Source organism: Narcine bancroftii, chromosome 3 (genome assembly GCF_036971445.1).
Source record: "Narcine bancroftii isolate sNarBan1 chromosome 3, sNarBan1.hap1, whole genome shotgun sequence".
NCBI classification, from domain to species: domain Eukaryota; kingdom Metazoa; phylum Chordata; class Chondrichthyes; order Torpediniformes; family Narcinidae; genus Narcine; species Narcine bancroftii.
Genome location: NC_091471.1, coordinates 277249867 through 277268954, shown reverse-complemented (window position 1 = coordinate 277268954; position 19088 = coordinate 277249867). Strand labels below are relative to the sequence as shown.

The 19088-nt window shown below is 40.6% G+C and overlaps 1 protein-coding gene and 1 pseudogene across 13 annotated transcripts in view; both read right to left on the bottom strand.

Annotated features, from left to right (window-relative positions):
* zdhhc4 (zinc finger DHHC-type palmitoyltransferase 4) overlaps window positions 1-19088 on the bottom strand; it is a 99874-nt gene that overhangs the window by 18685 nt on the left and 62101 nt on the right. For all 13 annotated transcript variants that reach the window (XM_069928221.1, XM_069928216.1, XM_069928215.1 and 10 more), the window contains 3 exons: window positions 8175-8353; window positions 6037-6162; window positions 3942-4186 (listed from right to left, as the gene is read on the bottom strand). In XM_069928221.1, coding sequence (XP_069784322.1) covers window positions 3942-4186; window positions 6037-6162; window positions 8175-8353 — 550 coding nt within the window. The remainder of the gene's footprint in view (window positions 1-3941; window positions 4187-6036; window positions 6163-8174; window positions 8354-19088) is intronic.
* Window positions 14270-14450, bottom strand: LOC138759657 (U2 spliceosomal RNA; annotated as a pseudogene).

Here is a 19088-nt window from a genome sequence, read left to right as displayed (position 1 = left end):
TTGTTTCAGATGTGAAGGATGAAATGGGGAGGGGTGGCATTGTTAGTCAGGAAAAATATCACTGCTGAGCTTAGGCAGGACAGACCAGAGGGCTCGTCTACTGAGGCTATGTGGGTGGAGCTGAGGAACATGAAAGGTATGACCACACTCATGGGGTTGTATTACAGACCACCCAATAGTCAGTGAGAATTGTTGTGATACTGCAGGTACACAATCCTTTATCCGGAACCCTTGGGGTACAGTGTTCCGAATTTCGGATTTTTCCAGATTTTGGAAAGCCAGATTAAACCCACCCGAATTCTGCTGCCGTATCCACCCACACCCCCTTCAATCGCACTGCTGTCTCCCACCCCCCGCCCACCCGACTCGCGCTGCCGGCCTTTCTCCCTCGCCCGCCCAACTCGCTCTGCCGGTCTCCCCCCACCCCCTTGTCTGCCCGACTCGCGCTGCCGGTCTCTCGCCCGCCCAACTTGCGCTGCCGTCTCTCTCCCCACTTGCTGGATTTTGGAGCTTTCTGGATTTTAGATCGCCGGATAAAGGATTGCGTACCTGTAGGTGATTTTAACTTTTCCACATTGACTGGGACTTCCATATTGTAAAAGGGCCGGATGGTTTGGTATTTGTCAACTGTGTTCTGGAAAGTTTTCAAATTCAATATATGGAGGTACCCACTAGAGAGAGTGCAATACTGGATCTCCTATTAGGGAATGAGACAGGACAAGTGACAGAAGTATGTGTAGGGGAACATTTTGGGTCCAGTGATCATTATGCTACTAGTTTCAAGTTAATTATTGGAGAAGAATCGGTCTGGGCCTCGGGTTGAGATTCTTAGCTGGAGAAAGGCCAATTTTGAGGAAATGAAAAATAATCTAGAATACGTGGATTGGGAGTTGTTTTCGGGCAAGGATGTGCAAGGTTAGTGGCCGACCTTCAAAGCTGAAATTTTGAGAGTATAGAGTTTGTATGTTTCTATCAGAATTAAAGGCAAAGGGAACCTTGACTTTTGAGGGGTATTGGGGATCTGATTCTGAAGAAGGGAGGTGTATAATAGGTATAGGCAACACAAAGCAAATGAGGTATTTGGGGAGTATAAAATTGCACGAATAAACCAAAGAAAGAAACCAGGAAGCCTAAAAGAAGATATGAGGTTGCTTAGGTGGACAATGTGAAGGAAAATCCTAAGGGTTTTACAGGTATATTAAGAGCAAAAGGATAGTAAGGAACAAAATTGATCCCCTTAAAGATTAGTGGTCAGCTTAGTAGGGGGCCAAAAGTGATGGGGGAGATCTTGAATGTTTCTTTTGCATTAGTATTCACCAGGAAACTGGACAGTGAGCTCAAGGAACCTATACGGATTAGAGGAGGAAATGCTGTCTTAAAGCAGACAAGGATGGATAAGTCCCCAGGGCCTGACAAGATAGTCCTGAGACTGTTGTGTACATTGATTTAATTATCATTGAGGTAGGCCAGTGTAAATATTGCAGGGGCTCTGGTAGAAAGATTTAAAATGTCCTTAGCTACAAGTGTGGTGCCGGAAGACTGGAGGGTAGCTCACAATGTTCTCTTTTTTAAAAAAAGGCTTCAAAAGTGACCATGATAATTATAGGCCGATGAGCCTGATGTCAGAAATAGGTAAATTAGTGGAACATGTTCTTAGAGATCGAATATACAAGTATTTGAAAAGCTAGGGACTGATTAGGGTTAGTCAATATGGCTTTGTGCATGGTAGGTCATATTCAACCAATCTAATATCGTTATTTGAGGAAGTTACAATGAAAGTTGATGAAGGAAAGGCTGTGGATGTTATCTACAAAGACTTTAGGAAGGCCTTTGACAAGGTCCCACATGGGAGGTGTCAGAAAGGTTCAAGCACTAGGTATTCATAGTGATGTTGCAAATTTGCAGATGACATCGGACAGCAAAGGTTTTCAAAGCTTGCAGAGGGATCTGGACCAGCTGAAAAATGGCAGATGGAATTTAATACAAGTGTGAGTTGTTGCATTTTGGAAGGACAAACCAAAAGGACATGGTAAATGGTTGGTCACTGAGGAGTGCAGCAGAACAGAGGGAACTGGGAATACAGATACATAGTTCCTTGAAAGTGGCTTCACAGGTGGGTAAGGTTGTTAAAAAGGCCTTTTGGCCTTCATAAATCAAAGTATTGAGTACAGTAGTTGATATGTTGGGCCTGTTTCTGTGCTGTAATGTTCTCTGGTTCTCATGCTCAAAAGGTTTTTCCCCCACAGTTCAAATTATATTTCCTAGTAAGTAACTTACAGTGCCCTCCACAATGTTTGGGACAAAGACACATTTTTCCTTAATTTCCCCCTGTGCTCCACAGTTTTAAATTTTAATCAAATAATTCACATGTAATTAAAGAGAATGTTCTAGAATCTAGTTTTTATTCATGGTTACTTGTATGCATTTTGGTTTGACTATGTAGAAATTGCAGCACTTTTTGTACCTAGTTCCCCCATTTCAGGGCATCGTAATGTTTGGGACAGGTGTCTGTGAGTACTCAGGTATGTTTAATTGCTTCTTTGGTGCAAGTATAAGAGAGTTAGGCTTTGATCACCTTTGTAGTTGCCATTTTTCAACACGAGGACCACGTTGTGCCAATGAAAGTCAAAGAAACCACTATGAGGCTGAAAACCAAGAATAAAACAGTATGAGACCTCGTCCAAACCTCAGGATCACCAAAATCAACTGTTGGGATCATCATTAAGAAGAGAGTACTGGTGAGCTCAGTAATCGTAAAGGAACTGGTCTTTTAAGGAAGACCTCTGCTGAAGAATTCTCATCGTAATGAAGATAACTTCCCAAACGCCTGTCGGACAGATCAGAAACAGTTCCGGAGGCAGGTCTGGATGTGTCAATGATGACTGTCTGCAGATGACCTTATGATCAGAAATACAAAGGCTACACTGCAAGATACAAACCACTAGTTAGCCACAGAAACAGGATGGACAGATTACAATTTGCCAAGAAGTATTTAACAGAGCCTGCAGAATTCTAGAAAAAGGTCTTATGGACAGATGGGACCAAGATGAACCTGTATCAGAGTGATGGCAAGATCATAGTGTGGAGGTGTAAATGAACTGCCCAACATCCAAAGCAAACCGCCTCATCTGTGAAACGTGGTGGTGAGGGTGTTGTGGCCTGGTCACGTATGCCTGCTACAGGTACTGGTGCACTTGTCTTCATTGATAATGTTACTGCTAATAGTAGTAGCAAAATGAATTCTGAGGTACATAGAAACATCTGTTCAAGTTCAAGCAAATGCCTCCAAACACATTGGATTGTGCTCCATCTCTCTTCAAGACAACGATCCCAAACATAACTCAAAAGCAACAAAGGAGTTTTTCAAAGCTAAAAATTGGAAAATTCTTGACTGGCGAAGTCAGTTACCTGATCTAAATCCAATTGACCATGCCTTCCATATGCTGAAGAGAAAATTTAAGGGGACAAGCCCCTGAAGCAAGCAGGACCTGTAGATGGCCTGGCAGAGCATCACTAGAGAAGATGCTCAGTACCTGGTGATATCTATAAATCACAGACTTTAAGCAGTCATTGCCTGCAAGAGATATGCAACGAAGTACTAAACATGACTATGTCCCAGATATGATGATGCCCTCAAATGAGGGGACAATATATAAAAAGTGCTGTAATTTTTACGTTCAAACCAAAACGTACACAAATAACCTTGACTAAAATTGGGAATGTCCACTTTAATTACATGTGAATTGTTTGATTACAAATTTAAAACTGTGGAGCACAGGGGGAGATAAAGGAAAAAAGTGTCTTTGTCCCAAACATTATGGAGGGCCCTGTATATAAGTAAATAACAAGCCACTTCGAGATATTAATATATCAGCAGTGCATTGATTCTGAAAGGTCATTCTGATCCAAAAGTACAAAAACTTTAGACTCAGGTGCCCTACCTGGACTATAAACAGGACGCCAACAGGCACATGTTCACCCTTAGTGTTCACGTACATGGCCTGAGGTAGATTAGACATCAACGCCACTTGAACAAGGAACCTTACTGTCACTGTTCCCACTGCAGCTGTCATTCCCAAGAGAGTGAACAGGTAGAAGAGGAAGTATCGTATATTTAATGCTCCAATGCAGTTATTCACCCAGACACAATGGTGATCAAATCGATGGACACAACAGCCACACACACCTGAGAGGGAGAAGAGAAAATCATTACTTTTACTCCTGACGCCAGTTCAAATCCAGCCCATATGGGATGGCTGAGTCTTTTCTCTACTGTTCTGCAAGACCCGAATGGAAGTATTGAACTGCACGTTTCACAAACATTTCTACGACTGATTCCACCTGCATTGAATTCGCCCATCGTTATTGAATGAAGATCTACCGGTACCAATGCCTGAAGAGGGCGCAAAATCAGTGAACCGGTGCGGACTTGAAAGGCCAACATGGCCTGTTTCCGCTCCGTAGATGGTTATATGGTTAAGTATCAATCCGCTGGACTATGCTATACTATCAACTTTGCTGGAGATCACCTTCGATCACCTTTCATAGAGGCCGCTTTAGGGTTCAACTGTTCTGGTGAGCTCATCAAAAACATGCAGCTCTCTGCCATTATGAATCAACTCTTGTGAGAGAAACCATCTCTTGGTCTCGATAATTTAACCGGCAGAAGCACCTCACCATCACTGCCCAAATCCTTTACTGAGTCTAATGAAATGCTTGGAATTTGTTCATTGCTGTTAACTGCATGAACTTCTATTTATTAGTTCCTTCAGTTTCAAAATGACAATTTGTTAATGTAATGTTTTTCCACAATGCATAGTAAGAGCACACACCCTGTTAGATGGGCTTCAAACTTAAGTTGCAATTCAATTTAAAAAAAAACCTTTCCCACTTGAGTCAAGACTTTCCGGTGGCATGGTTAGCGCAACCTTATTCCAGTGCCAGTGACCTGACATTGTCTGTAGGGAGTTGGCCTGTTCTCCCAGTGTCTGTGTGGGTGTCCTCCGGCATCTCCGGTTTCCTCCCACCCTTCAAAATGTATGGGAGTTGTATATTAATTGGGGTATTTGGCGGTACATGCTCGTGGGCCAGAAGGGACTGTTCCTGTTTTAAACAACTATGTTGGGCAGCACACATTGGTGCAGCAGGTAATACTGCTGTCTTGCAGCTCCAACCACTGTCTGTGTGGAGTTTGAATATTGTCTCCAGGAGTGTAGTTTTCCTTCAACAGCCTAAAGAATTGTGGGTTCTAGGTGAACTGGCCACTCTTATTGCGCTAGAGTAGAGGTGAGTGGTAGAATATGAGGAGAGTTGATGAAAATGTAATGAGAATAAAATGGAGGTAAAAAACAGATTGCAGATGCTAGAAAACTGCAGCACACCAATTGCTGGAGGAACTCAGCAGGTCAGGCAGTTTCTAGGGAAGGCAACAGGCATTTAATGCTTCCTGATGAAAGGTTTTCAGCCTGAAACATTGAGCATCTACTGCCTTCCATGGAAGGCAGTAGTTGCTGAGAATAAAATGGTGCAAATTGGTGCTTCATAGTTGACATGGACTTAGTGAGCTGAAAGGCCTGTGTCCTTTCTGTATGGCCTCATAATTGCAAGTACATGTCAATTCCAAAAGCCTTTGACTGTTAGCAGAACTAATGAAGATCTATGTCCCACATCTCCTCTGCCCCCTTTAAAGCTTCCACTTTCTTCCTATATGAGGCAACCAGAACTGAATGCATCAAAAAGGTCTTCATTGTGCATAAAGAGATGAATCATGATGTGCACAATTATATTTCTTGGAAAAGTAGTTAAAAAGCAGATGATGAACAAAATAAATTTGTACTGGCAATGGTTAGACTTGTATATTGTTTCAAGCCCATTTGTAGGAGGGGTGTTGTGCGGACTCGAAAGGCCAACATGGCCTCTTTCCTCTCCGTAAATGGTTATATGGTTATATTAACCTGACCGATGTGCTCAGTCTTTCCAGACTTCTCTATACAGCCCCATTTTCCCCATCACCTCCCAATGTCACAAATTTCTTACGGCAATGCTTTGATCGTGCTGGTTTCACAAGTTTACATGTCGAGCAGACACAGGCACGTTGGTACAAAATTCCATCGTATGTATACACTTTCACCAGCTGCTTGTGGTTTGAAGGAGAAATAATACCTTTGAAAAACAAGAAATGCATGTGAAGTCTCAATACAACCATTGCAAATAAGACAATCACAGCTCAAAATCATAAATGTATGTGGAATAGACTTTGATAAAAGATTGAGCCAAAATCCTTTTTCACTCTACAGAGTGCTGAATATTTCCAACTTTTTCAGTTTTCCAGCATCCACAGTTTCTTGGTTTATTTAAGTGCCAGAAAATCTTTGGCCTGCTTTGTAGTTAATTCCACACGTCTCCCTGACATAAATGTGATCTGTAAGAATACTCGAATCAAAGATTTAATCAGGGGTTTTTCCAGCGGTGTCAGGCTGAGTACTGTGTGCTTGTCTCCTGGATCCACCTTGCAGCCAGGCAGAAGTTGAACATTTAACCATCCTCATTCTTTTTCCCCCAAAATAGACTTTATTCTCAATAAATTAATTAGAACAAGACAACTACTGAAATACTCTTCTCACTCTTTCCATCACTATACAGATGCTCCTCTACTTACAAAGGGCCAACAGATGATTTTTCAGTTATGATGGTCATTGCTATATTTTATGATTAAATTTTTTTTAGCGTGGAATAAAAGGTATTCAACATTTAATCAGGAAATAGGCTTTTAGATAAATATGCCAAGATGTAGGCTATGGTAAGTGTTCTGAGCACATTTAAGGTAGGGTAGACTGTAATGTTCGGTATACATTTTCTATTTAGCACCATAGAGATCACTGCGGCACCTTGTCGTTACTCCCCACTTTGTTGTTTGAGGGGCTTCTCCTTGGTCTCAGCCCATTATCAGAGGACTCGAGACCAGTAGTTTCCAAACTTTTTCTTTCCATTCACATCCCACCTTAAGTAATCCCTTACTTATCACAGAGCACCTATGGCATAGGGATTACTTAAGGTGGGATGTGAATGGAAAGAAAAGGTTTAAAAACCACTGCTCTAGACTATGGTCCTTCCCCACAGTGACTTCATATTGGCTGCCTCCCTCAGCACCTACTCCAGCAGCATGGAATGTACCAGTCGGTAGCTTTCCCTCACTGACATCACCTTGTGCTGAAAGACCAACAGGTTTCAGGCAGACCAGCAATTCTGGATATCTGACGCTGTATATGTCCCCAGGAACAGCCTGTATATCAGTCCTCTGTCACACTGCTGCTGGGGATGAACTGTGACAAGGACATTTGAGCCCTTCTCCACACACTCTAAGCCAATCTACATTCATCACAGTCAGCTCAGGGACAACATTGATCACTGTGGTACCTCCAGAGGGCAAGACAATAGCATTGTCAGACAGTAACAACCAGTGTACCAAGGCAAATAATTACCATCTTTATTTTGTATAAACTCTCATTTGTATAAAATGACAAAAACTACCAGAGGTGCTGTGTTAAAAGAAACCAAAGATCCTCCGTTTATGAAGTACCTTTTGCCACCTCAGTGTGATTCAGCCAATCAATCGATTTTTGAACTTTTAAATAATGTTTAAAGTTACAATGAAGGGAACACATCACTCCACAAAGAGGAAGAAAATATTTATCAGATAATTAAATTTCAGTAATTGAATAGAAAAAATTGTAGATGCTGCAAATCTGAAACCAAGAGTGTTGGAAATACTCAGCAGGTCGGGCTGCATCCTTGGAGAGGCACAAAAGTCATTAGTTTGAGGCATTGTTTCTTTCTTTGCAGATGCTGCCTGACCTGCCCAGATTTCACTGTCTATATCTATTTTAACAGTTGCTCAAGGGACTGGTACTGGAACTTGACAACTCTCTTTTGAAATAGAGCTATATATTTTACATGCAACTGAGGGGGCACTTTGTTTTAAAGTCTCACTGAGACTCAGTATTATTCCTTGAAAATGATTGCATAACATGAAGGCCCTAATTTTCTGACTTCACGGCAGGCACCCCCGACTGACCCAGGGCCCACAATGAATTGTTTCTGTCATCTGAGGAAAGGCAGCAGCACATTAGCGCGAGACAGAGGAATCTAAATCATTTCACCCATCTGTTTCTTACCAGGGTCACTAGTGCAGCACAGGTAGAAAAAGTACATCTTTCCAAGCAGTAGGATGTAAGGCAGCAACAAGATACTGAGTGTAAATCCCAGTTCCAAGGAATAAGGGAACACATCCCAGGAATACTCTCCATAAACAGCTACCTCCAACATAAGATGCAGGACCAGGAAGAAAGAATTCCTGTTAAAAGGGGAAAGGAAGCAGTTTATATTTTCTAAAAGTTGATACATTGTCTGCGTGACAATTATTAGCTAGGTCTACATTCCAGGTGATTTTAGTGAAAACACAGATATACCTGGAAGAACTCAATGGATCTTGCAACATCCAGAGGATGTAAAAATGCATCACCAATATTCTGGCCTTGAGCCCTTCCTCAAAGTATGAGTAAAATGCAGACAGATGTCTTTATTAAAAGGTTGGGGAAAAGGGAAGAATGGGAGGTGGAGGACAGACCAACAGACAAAAGGTGCTGGATATGATGAGGGCAGGAGATTGGAAAGGTGAGAATTAATTGGGGGAGGGGGGTGTGTTAGTGTTTGGGTTTGGCTCTGTGAAAGAAGACAGGAGGTATGGTTAGTACAACACTGTTACAACACCAGCGATCAGGACTGGGGATCAAATCCTGCACTGTCTGTAAGGAGTTTGTATGTTCTCCCCATGTCTGCGTGGAGTTTCTCTGGAGGATCTGGTTTCCTCCCACAATTCAAAACTTATCAGGGGTTGTAGGTTAATTGGGCAGCATGGGCTTGTGGGCTAAAATGGGCCTGTTACCATGCTGTACATCTAAATTTAAATTTAGAGAGGGGGAGGAGAGAGAGAGAGAGATATGAAAAGAAAAGAGACACCAGGAAAGAACAGAAACTGGAGAAGTCGATGTTAATGCTGTCTGGTTGGAAGGTTTCCGGACAGAATATGAGATGTAGTTTCCTCCAATTTACAGGTGGTCTTATCCCCCTCCCAGTTAGAAGTTCCAAAGGGCATCAATCATACCGGTGCCCAAGAGCTGAATGAATGTCTCAATGTTCCCTCTAATTTTTAGTAGTCAGTGTGCGCAAAAATCTTATGTTGTGCAAATTTTTTCCAGTGTGTGCACTGAATGCTTGTACAAATGTAAACTTGAAGTTGTTTCAAAATAATTTTGGCACAGCCAATCTCTCATGGCTGATAAAACTGTATTGGCATGTTTTAATCTAATACAAGTATGACTTCTACAAAGTAACGTATTTAGTTAAGCTTTTATTCTAGACGGTCACGTGATGAGGAGGGAGAAGCAGAACTTCGACCCCTAGAGCTCTCAGACCAGGAAAGTCAAAAAACAGTTTGAAAAGAAAGAATAGACACTAAAAACAGATAGAAAAGATAAATAAAAATTGCTATCTGATAACAATGGGAAGGAAAAATGACAGGCAGCAAGGTAGGAGAAACAGTTGGCGCCTGATTCAGCCCACCTCATGGTGCCCAGGATGGTGATGCTGATCCCAGACCTGAAGCCCAGGAAGTCTTAATATCGGAGGCATGACTCACATAAGGCCTGAGCTCACTCAGTGAGCCCATAGTGAGACTGACCTAGGGAGGAGAAGCAACATGGTTTCCAATCAATTGTTGGGGGGGTGAGGGGCCCGCAGTGAGGTCCAGACGCATCCCCAACCCCCCACCCAACAAGGACAGCAAGAGAGAGTGCCTGGGAGTGGAACACGACAGGTCGTAGAAGCGGTTTGCAGGAGGACAAGGGAGACCTTGGTCCACGTCGGTAGATGGCCCTAGTGGGGATTCCATGTTTCTCCTGTACCTTGACCGCCATGTCCATCATCCACCTAAATTCTTCTCCTTTACTAGTCCACCAAGTCCATGACAAATCCCAGAAAGCGGAAGCGATGACGGGAGGAAAAAACAGGGAAGAGCCAGGATGCACAAGGAAAGAAAAATGGCATCGGCAAGAGGGGGAGGGGGCATGGAGTCCTCACTACAAGACATTTTTAAAGGCCATGCGAAGAATAGAGGAGAGATTGGTCAGAGATTTAATGGAGAAAATGGGAACTGCAGCAAAATGGACAGATGGGAAAATGCCCTAATTGGACTGAAAGAAAGGGTGACTGAAGTGGAAGAAAGAACAGTGGACAATGAGGACAGAATACATAAATTAGAGAAGGAAGTTACTGCGTGGGAGGCAGAAAGGGAACCCCTCTGGCAGAGAAGTGACACTCTGGAGAACCATAGCCGGAGGAACACCATAAAAATTGTGGGGTTGCCAGAAGGTAAAGAAGGGAGGGATCCTGTAGCGTTTTTTCAACGTTGGCTACCGGAGGTTTTGGGAAGGGAGAAACTGGGAGAATTAGTGGAGGTAGAGAGGGCCCATTGGTCCCCTTCCCATGCCTGGGCCCTAGTCAAAGGCCATGCTCGGTGCTGGTGGAGCTCTTGCGTCACCAGGACCGTGAGAAAATTTTGAATGGCAGTTGAAGGGGTGAAAGCGAGGTGGGCAGGGAGCAATGGAGCTAGAGGGGAATAAGATGTTATTCTACTAAGATATAAGAGTGGCCCCTCCTAAAACAACAAAAAGAATTTGAGCCAATAAAAAGAATGGCCAAACTGAAAGGTTAGATATCAGACAACTCTAAAAATCGCAATACTAGGGGGCGAGAGAAAGTTCCTGTCAGAGGTCAAAGAGACCTGGCAGTTTGTAAACAGCTGTTCGTTTGCAAGAAATAAGTGCCAAATGGGTAATGCCAAAGCTTCATTGTATGTAAGAATACATTGCATAGATGAATATCAATAGCAGATTAAACTGTTTGTTGTAGAAATACATTGATGGGAGAATTCGTAAAAAGAAAAATGGTCTGGGGGCTTGGAGGTGAGGGCAGCGAGGTGTGGTGTGGGAGGTAGATGGGTGCAAAATGCATAGCCCATGGTGAGGAGGAGGATGGTGGCAACGTGGAGGGTGAAGTCACATTGGGGCGGGGGAGGGGGAGTGAGGATTAAAGGGAATGAGATATAGATGGGTACTATATGTGAACTTGATAGTTTGTTGCCGTATGTTGTTCCTTTTGTCTTTTTTGTCTTATTATTTTTACTTTCTGGGATTTGTCGTGGACTGGAGTGCTTGGATGAAGGAGAAGGATTTAGGTGGACGATGGACATGGGGCGTTCATGGGACTTGGGAGGAGTTTCTTGGGCAATGGCTAATAATATCAAATATATGTTTTAACGTAAATAGTCTAATGTGAAAATGGAGAGGAAAAGAGTCTTGGTACAAATAAATAAAATGGGGGCACATCTGGCCTTCAGGAAACCCATTTAATGGAACGGGAACATCAAAAGTTCAGAAGGGGATTGGTGGGCCAGTTAATAGCTTCCTAAGGCAAGGGGTATAGCAATTTTGATTGGAAAAAGTGTTCCAGTAAGAGTGGAAAGGGTTGTCACAGACAAAGCAAGGAGATTTGTAATGATGCACTGTCAGATATATTCAGAGTTCTTGACCCTAATGAATATACAAGTCCCCAATCTTGATGATGAAAGGTTCATACAAGATACCTTCTCAAAACTAGCAGTGGGAAGAGAAAATATTTTGGTGGGGGGGGGGGGGAGGTGTAAACTTCAATTTTTGTCTGGATCATGTCCTGGGCAAATCAACAAAAAAAAAGCAAAGACAAAGGCAACAAGGGCTACCATTGACTTTATGAAGGAGCTGAATTTGATAGATGTATGGAGACCAAAATACCCAAGAGAGAGGAATTACTCCTTCTACTCGAGGCAATGTGACTCCTACTCTAGGATAGATTTATTTCTGGCTTCAGCCCATATAGAGGGTAGGATCATGGAGACTGAGTATGCAGCGAGGCTTTTGTCAGACCATTCACCGATTGCTGGATAAGCAAGTGATGGTGTATAAATGATGCCTTAATATGCGGCTGTTAAAAAGATGGATTTTTGTTGCTTTGTTAGAATACAGACAGACTCATTCTGTGAGACCAACTGTTACTCTACTCCGGATAAACTACTACTCTGGGACACCGTCAAGGTGTATCTGAGAGGCCAAATAATTGGATACACTAAAGCAGTCAAATTGGAACAGAAAATTCCCTATTTAGAGAGGGACTTTAAAAATTTGGCTCTGAAGAACAATATAGAGCTCTAACAAACAAAAAACTAAAATACAATACGCTTTAAACGTAAAGTATAGAAAAGGCCATAATGCAGTCAAAACAAAAATATTACTAATTAGAGGAGAGAGCCAATAAAGTTCTCTCTTGGCAGCTGAGGGCAGAACAGGACTCAAGTACAACCAATGTGATAGAAACTGGAAATGATAGGATCACGTATTAGCCAAGAGAAATTAATGAGACTTTTAGGAAATTTTAAGAAAATCTATGTCAGAATTGGCAGGAGGGACTGATAAAATCAAGAGTTCCTGTCAAAATTGAAACTACCAGATTTAAACCAAGAACAGGAAGGGTTAGTTTCCCTTCACAGAAGAAGAAATAGGGAAGGCATTGAGTTTACTACAGGATCGGTTCTCACCTGAGTTATACAATTAATTTAAAGAATTATTGATACCTCTTTTTATGGAGGTGGTAGACCAGGCGATTGAGGCCCATATCCTCGCAGAATCCTTCTTGACGTCAATTTTTATGGTAATTCTCAAAAAAGACAGGGATCCATTGAAACCGTCCTCTTATAGACCAATCTCATTATTAAATAGTGATTATAAGATACTTGCTAAAGCTCTGGCAAATAGTTTAGCAAAACATTTGCCAAAATTAATAAGGAGCAAGCGGGCATTGTGCAAAAAAGGCAGGTGATGGACAACATAAACAGGCTGCTGAGCATAATGCATCTGGCACAGTCAAGGGATGAAATAAGCATAGCTGTAGCCCTGGATGCAGAGAAGGCATTTGAAGATTGGAATGGGACTTCTTGTTCAAGGTGCTGTAAAAATTGGGGCTAGGGCCAACTTTTATAAATTGGATAAGGGCACAGTACCATGCACCCAAGGCTAAAGTTGTGACCAATGGGCAAATTTTTTTGGCCTTCCCACTGTCGACAGCCACTAGTCAAGGGTGTCCATTATCTCCAGCTCTATGCATACTAGCTATGGAGCTGTTGGCCAAGGCCATTTGGCAGAATCCAGACATCAAGGGATTTAGGGTAGGCTAGGAGGAACACAAAATCAACCTATTCACTGATGACGTGCTGATATATCTGACAGACCCAGTAAACTCACTGGCCAGGCTGCACTCTACTCTGGAAGACTTTCGAGAGGTCTCTGGGTATAAGATCAATTGGGATAAGAGCGAAGTTATGCCGCTTACTAAGAGAGATTATAGTCAACATCAAGAGAATAGTCATTTGAAGTGGCTGCAAAACAGGATTAAATATCTACTAGTTAGGGTGGATAATAACCTAAATAAATTATATAAGCTAAACTATACCTTCTTGCTCAGGAGGATCAAGGAGGACTTAAATAAGTGGATGACTCTGCCTATCATGCTGGTGGGCAGGGTCAACTATGTTAAAATGAATGTATTGCTGAGGCTACAGTACCTCTTCCAGACTCTGCCTGTAGTGTTTCCCCAGGCATTCTTTTCGAACTTGCATTCACATGTTAGAAGGTTTTTAGTGGAATGGCAAGGTAGCCAGCGTCTCTATGAAAAAAATAACCTGAGACTTTAGTCTGGATGGCTTAAGGTTACCAGACTTTAAGAAATATTATTAGGGAGCTGAGTCGAGGTATATCGCTTCATTATTTGAAGGGGGAGATATGCCATCCTGGGCACAAATTGGTCTGCACACTGTGGGTGAAAAGGTAGCAGGAGTCTTTATTAAAAAAAGTCATCCCATATTAAAACACATAATTTCTATACGGAACAAAATTAATCAATACGCAAGCTCGAACTCCAAATAGATTAGACACATTGATTTGGATGAAGGAGAAAGAACTACAAGATCCTGGACACCTGGTGCCAAAAGGGAGTCAGGTGTATTGAGGATTGTTATGAGTGTGGCAACTAATGTCATTTGAGCAACTCAGAAATAAATACAACTTGTCAAATAAGATACCTTCAGATAAGATCTTTCTTTAAAAAAAAAATTTCTCCCTTTTTTTAGTGCACCGTTCCCAGAGGTACTGCAATACTGGGTCGATGCGTGGAGTGGACGGAGCAAGCCCCTATTCCATCTCCCTGTTCCAAAAATCAATTTAATATATGGTCCTTAGATAAGGGACGTATCAGATATTAAACTGGTAACAACAGATACTATCTTTCTTTTAGGGACAAATTAGGCCCATCCATAACCTTACTGATGTGCAGTGACATAGAAACCCTGATTCAAAAGGGGAATGATTCTTGGTGATGTATTTCTTACTTCACAAATCAAGACAAAGAGAAAAGTCAGACTTAGGAACAACGATTGATGAGTGGTGCTGGTCAGACCTGTGTCAAAACAGTATGACCACGATCATTAATGCGCGGTATTGGCTGGTGCAGTATAACTTTCTCTTTCAGCTATTATTTGACACTGCAAAAAATTGAAAAAGGCTAAACTAAACCAGAAATTTCAGACCAATGCTTTAGATGTGGCATTGTGACAGGAACCTTTGAGCACACAACCTGGCTATGTACCAAGGTGAGACACTTCTGAGTGGAACTAGGCCAAGCCCTGGAAAAAAAAATCATAGGTAAAGAATTCCTACAGGAGGGGGAGGAGTCATGTGATGGAGTAGTGACCGGTAGGAGAATACCAGCTCTCTCCATAAAAGAAGAAATAAAGTGAAGAAAATACAAAGTTCAAAAAACACAAAACATAACAAATAAAAGATAAAGTTGTGGAGAATAGAAAGAAAATGGCACCCAAGAAGGAAAAAGTAAAAACAATGGGAAAAAAAGAAGAAAAGACTCCGGAAAGCAGAAAGCCTTACCTGCATGAAGAAACAAGGAGCTGTCGTGGAGAAAAGAGATTGTTCCTGAAGGTTGGTGACGACCCCGCAGAGTTGCGACCTCCCGACCGCTGGACTGCAAAAATGGCTCTCTGAGCCAAACAAAAGCGTGCAACTGCGCATGCTAAGGAAAAAGAGAACACCGACGGGAGGGGGCCCAGCTGAGGAGCAAGCAAACACAGCGCGACCAGCTGAGGGGTGCCTGACATCAGGGCTCTCAACTGAAAGAAGAGGAAAGCGACAGGAAAGGGAGTGAAAGGAAAGAAGAGCAGCAGCAGGAGGCCCAACAGATGAGTAGCCCAGAAGAAGAGGACCAACAGCAAGAAGCCAAGCAAGAAGAAGCCCAGCAAAGTGAGACAAGCAACTCAACGAGAAAGTCAGAAGAGACACAGATACAAGGAAGAGAAGTAGAAGACACAAACACAGGTGCAGATACAGAAGAAGAGGAAGAAGAACAAGATCTGCACAGAGAAATAGAAGGTAAAATAGATGGACAGTATATATATTTAAAAAATTTCAAGAACAAATGAGAGCATTAAAAGAATGGTTGACATTAGAATTTAGTGAAATGAAAAGAAAAATGAAAAGTACAGAAGAAAAATTGAGTAGAATAGAGCTGGTCATGACAGAAATAGGGAAAAGATTAGACAATGTGGAAGAATGAGAAACGGCTGTAGAAATGGAAATAAATGACTTAAGAAAATTGGAAGAAAGTGACAAAAAAGTTAGAGTTACTCAAAAGATTGATATAATGGAAAACTATAGTAGCCGAAACAACATAAAGATAGTAGGCCTAAAGGAAGATGAAGAAGGCACAAATATGAAATAATTTATAAAAGAATGGATCCCAAAGGTCTTGGGAATGCCAGAAATACAGGAAGGAATGGAAATAGAAAGGGCACACAGAACACTAGCCCCGAAACCACAGACACAACAAAAACCAAGATCCGTTTTAGTAAAATTTCTGAGATACACGACAAGAGAAAATATACTGGAGAGGGCAAGGAATAAAATTAGAGAAGACAAAAAAACCATTGGAATACAAGGGTCAAAAAATAATTTTTTACCCAGACATAAGTTTTGAACTCTTAAAGAAGAGGAAGGAGTTTAATACAGCAAAATTGATCCTATGGAAAAAAGGTTATAAATTTATGTTAAGATATCCAGCTGTGCTTAAAATATTTATCCAGGGGGAGCAAAACAGACTGTTCTTGGATCCGGAGGAAGCACGAGAATTTGCAGAACGCCTGCAGGACAGAAGGAGAGATGAAGAGATGTAACAAGAATGAAGAACGACGACAAAATACATATAAAGATGAAAAAATAATGTTTAAGTAAGAACTAAAGAAGGGAAAGAAAAGGGAAGAAAGGAAGTAAGGGGGGAAAAAAGAGGGTGAGCTTTGTTATATGTGAAGATAAAAGTATTTTCTGGAAGGGGTTGGGTGGGAGAGAATCACTGAAAAATCAGTTGACGGTTGCAATTCAAATGGAATGGGGAGTTGTGGTTGCCCGGCAAGGGACAAGAGACAACTCACAGATGGGGGTGCATTTGGGGTTAAGGGAATTTTAAATGTGGGAATTGTTGAAGTATTTTATGTTTCAAAAGTCATATATTGAGTTCAAAAAGGGAAAACTGAGAGATGAGGTGTAAACAGAATATGAGATGGCCAGGTTGAACTATATGACTATAAATATTAATGAAATACATAACCAAATTAAATGAAAAAGGCTATTAAATTTCCTGAAAACAGAAAAAATTAGATATAGCATTTGTGCAGGAAACACATCTAACTGAAGTGGAACATAATAAATTAAGGAGAAACTAGGTAGGGCGCATAGCGGCAGCATCATATAATTCAAAAGCCAGAGGTGCAGCAATATTAATAAATAAAAATTTAACAATCAAAATAGAGAAGGAAATAATAGATCCAGCAGGGAGGTATGTAATGATAAAGTGTCAGATATATTCAGAATTCTGGAATTTGATCAATATATATGCACCTAATGAAGAGGATCAGAAGTTTATGCAAGATATTTTTTTGAAGATTGTAGATACGCAGGGGAATATATTGATAGGAGGGGATTTTAACCTTAATTTGGATCCAATGTTGGATAAAATTGGACAAAAGACAACCAAAAAGAATAAAATGGCCAAATTTATGGTTAAATCAATGCAGGAAATGAAACTTATGGATATATGGAGGAGGCAACACCCAAGGGAGAAGGAATACTCATATTATTCGATTAGGCATAAAACATACTCAAGGATTGATATGTTTTTGTTGTCAGCCCATATTCAAGGGAGAGTTAGAAAAACTGAATATAAAGCTAGATTGCTATCTGATCACTCACCCTTGTTATTAGCAACAGAACTGGAGGACATCCCATCAAGAACATATAAGATGGAGGTTAAACTCCATGCTACTTAAAAGACAGGAATTTAGAGAATTTATTGAACGCCAAATTAAAATGTACTTTGAAATAAATACAGAATTAGTGAAAGACAAATTTATAGTATGGGATGCAATGAAAGCCTTCATTAGTGGGCAGATAATAAGTTATGTAACTAAGATGAAAAAGGACTACAATTGGGAAATAGAACAGTTGTAAAGGGAGATAGTAAGTACAGAAAAAGAACTAGCAACAAGGGACGATATAACAAAAAGAAGAGAATTGGCGGACAAAAAAATAAAATACGAAACATTACAAACGTATAAGGTGGAGAAGAACATAATGAAAATAAAGTATTATGAGCTAGGAGAAAAAACACACATAATATTAGCCTGGCAACTTAAAACAGAACAAGCTAAAATAAATGGCATCAAGGAAAAAGGACAAACAAATTACATATAATCCAATGGAGATTAATGAGAATTTTAAGGAATTTTATGAACAATTATACCAAACTGAGAACGAGGGGAGAGATGATAAAAGTAGAAGAGTTTTTAGCTAAAATTGAACTGCTGAAATTGCAAGAAGAGGAGCAAAACAAGCTGATAAAACCATTTGAAATAGAGGAAGTACAGGATATATTAAAAAAGCTGCCAAACAATAAAACACCTGGAGAGGATAGATTCCCAATAGAATTCTATAAAATATTTAAAGAGTTATTAATTCCTCCTCTCCTAGAAGTAATTCCCAGATAAAAGAAACACAAAACTTGCCAGATTCATGTAAGACAGCAATAATTAAAGTAATACCAAAGACGGGGAAGGATCCACTAACACCAGCATCATATAGACCAATATCTCTACTTAATTCAGATTATAAGATAATAGCAAAATTATCAGCAGATTGCCTGACTGTGTACCAAAAATAGTAAAACAGTATTAAACTGGATTTATTAAGAAAAGATGAACAGCGGATAATGTCTGTAAAATTATTAATTTAATTAATGCAGTTCAAGGAAATAAGATGCCAACAGTGGCTGTTGCTCGAGATGCAGAAAAAGCCTTTGACAGGGTAGAATGGAATTATTTATTCTAAGTATTACAGAGGTTCAATCTACCAGAAAAATATATTAATTGGATTAAAGCATTATTGGACCATTGGCGAAGGTGACAGTAAATGGATATGTATCGAACCAATTTAAATTAAGTAGGTCAACTAGGCAGGTACGTCCACTGTTCGCTTTAGCAATAGAACCATTGGCAGAACTGATAAGAACAGAAAATAAAATAAAAAGGATAAAAATAAAGGAGAAGGAGTATAAAATCAGTTTATTTGCAGATGACATCATAGTATACTTAACAGAACCAGAAATATCAATAAAAGAACTACATAAGAAATTGAAGGAATATGGAGAAATATTGGGGTACAAGATCAACGCAAATAAAAGTGAAGCATTGCCAATGAATAATGCAGATTATACAGAATTTTTAAAAAATCACCTTTTAAATGGCAAACACAAGCAATCCGAAACCTAGGTATTAGATTAGATAATTTAAGCCACCTGTACAAATTAAATTATCAGCCATTAATAAA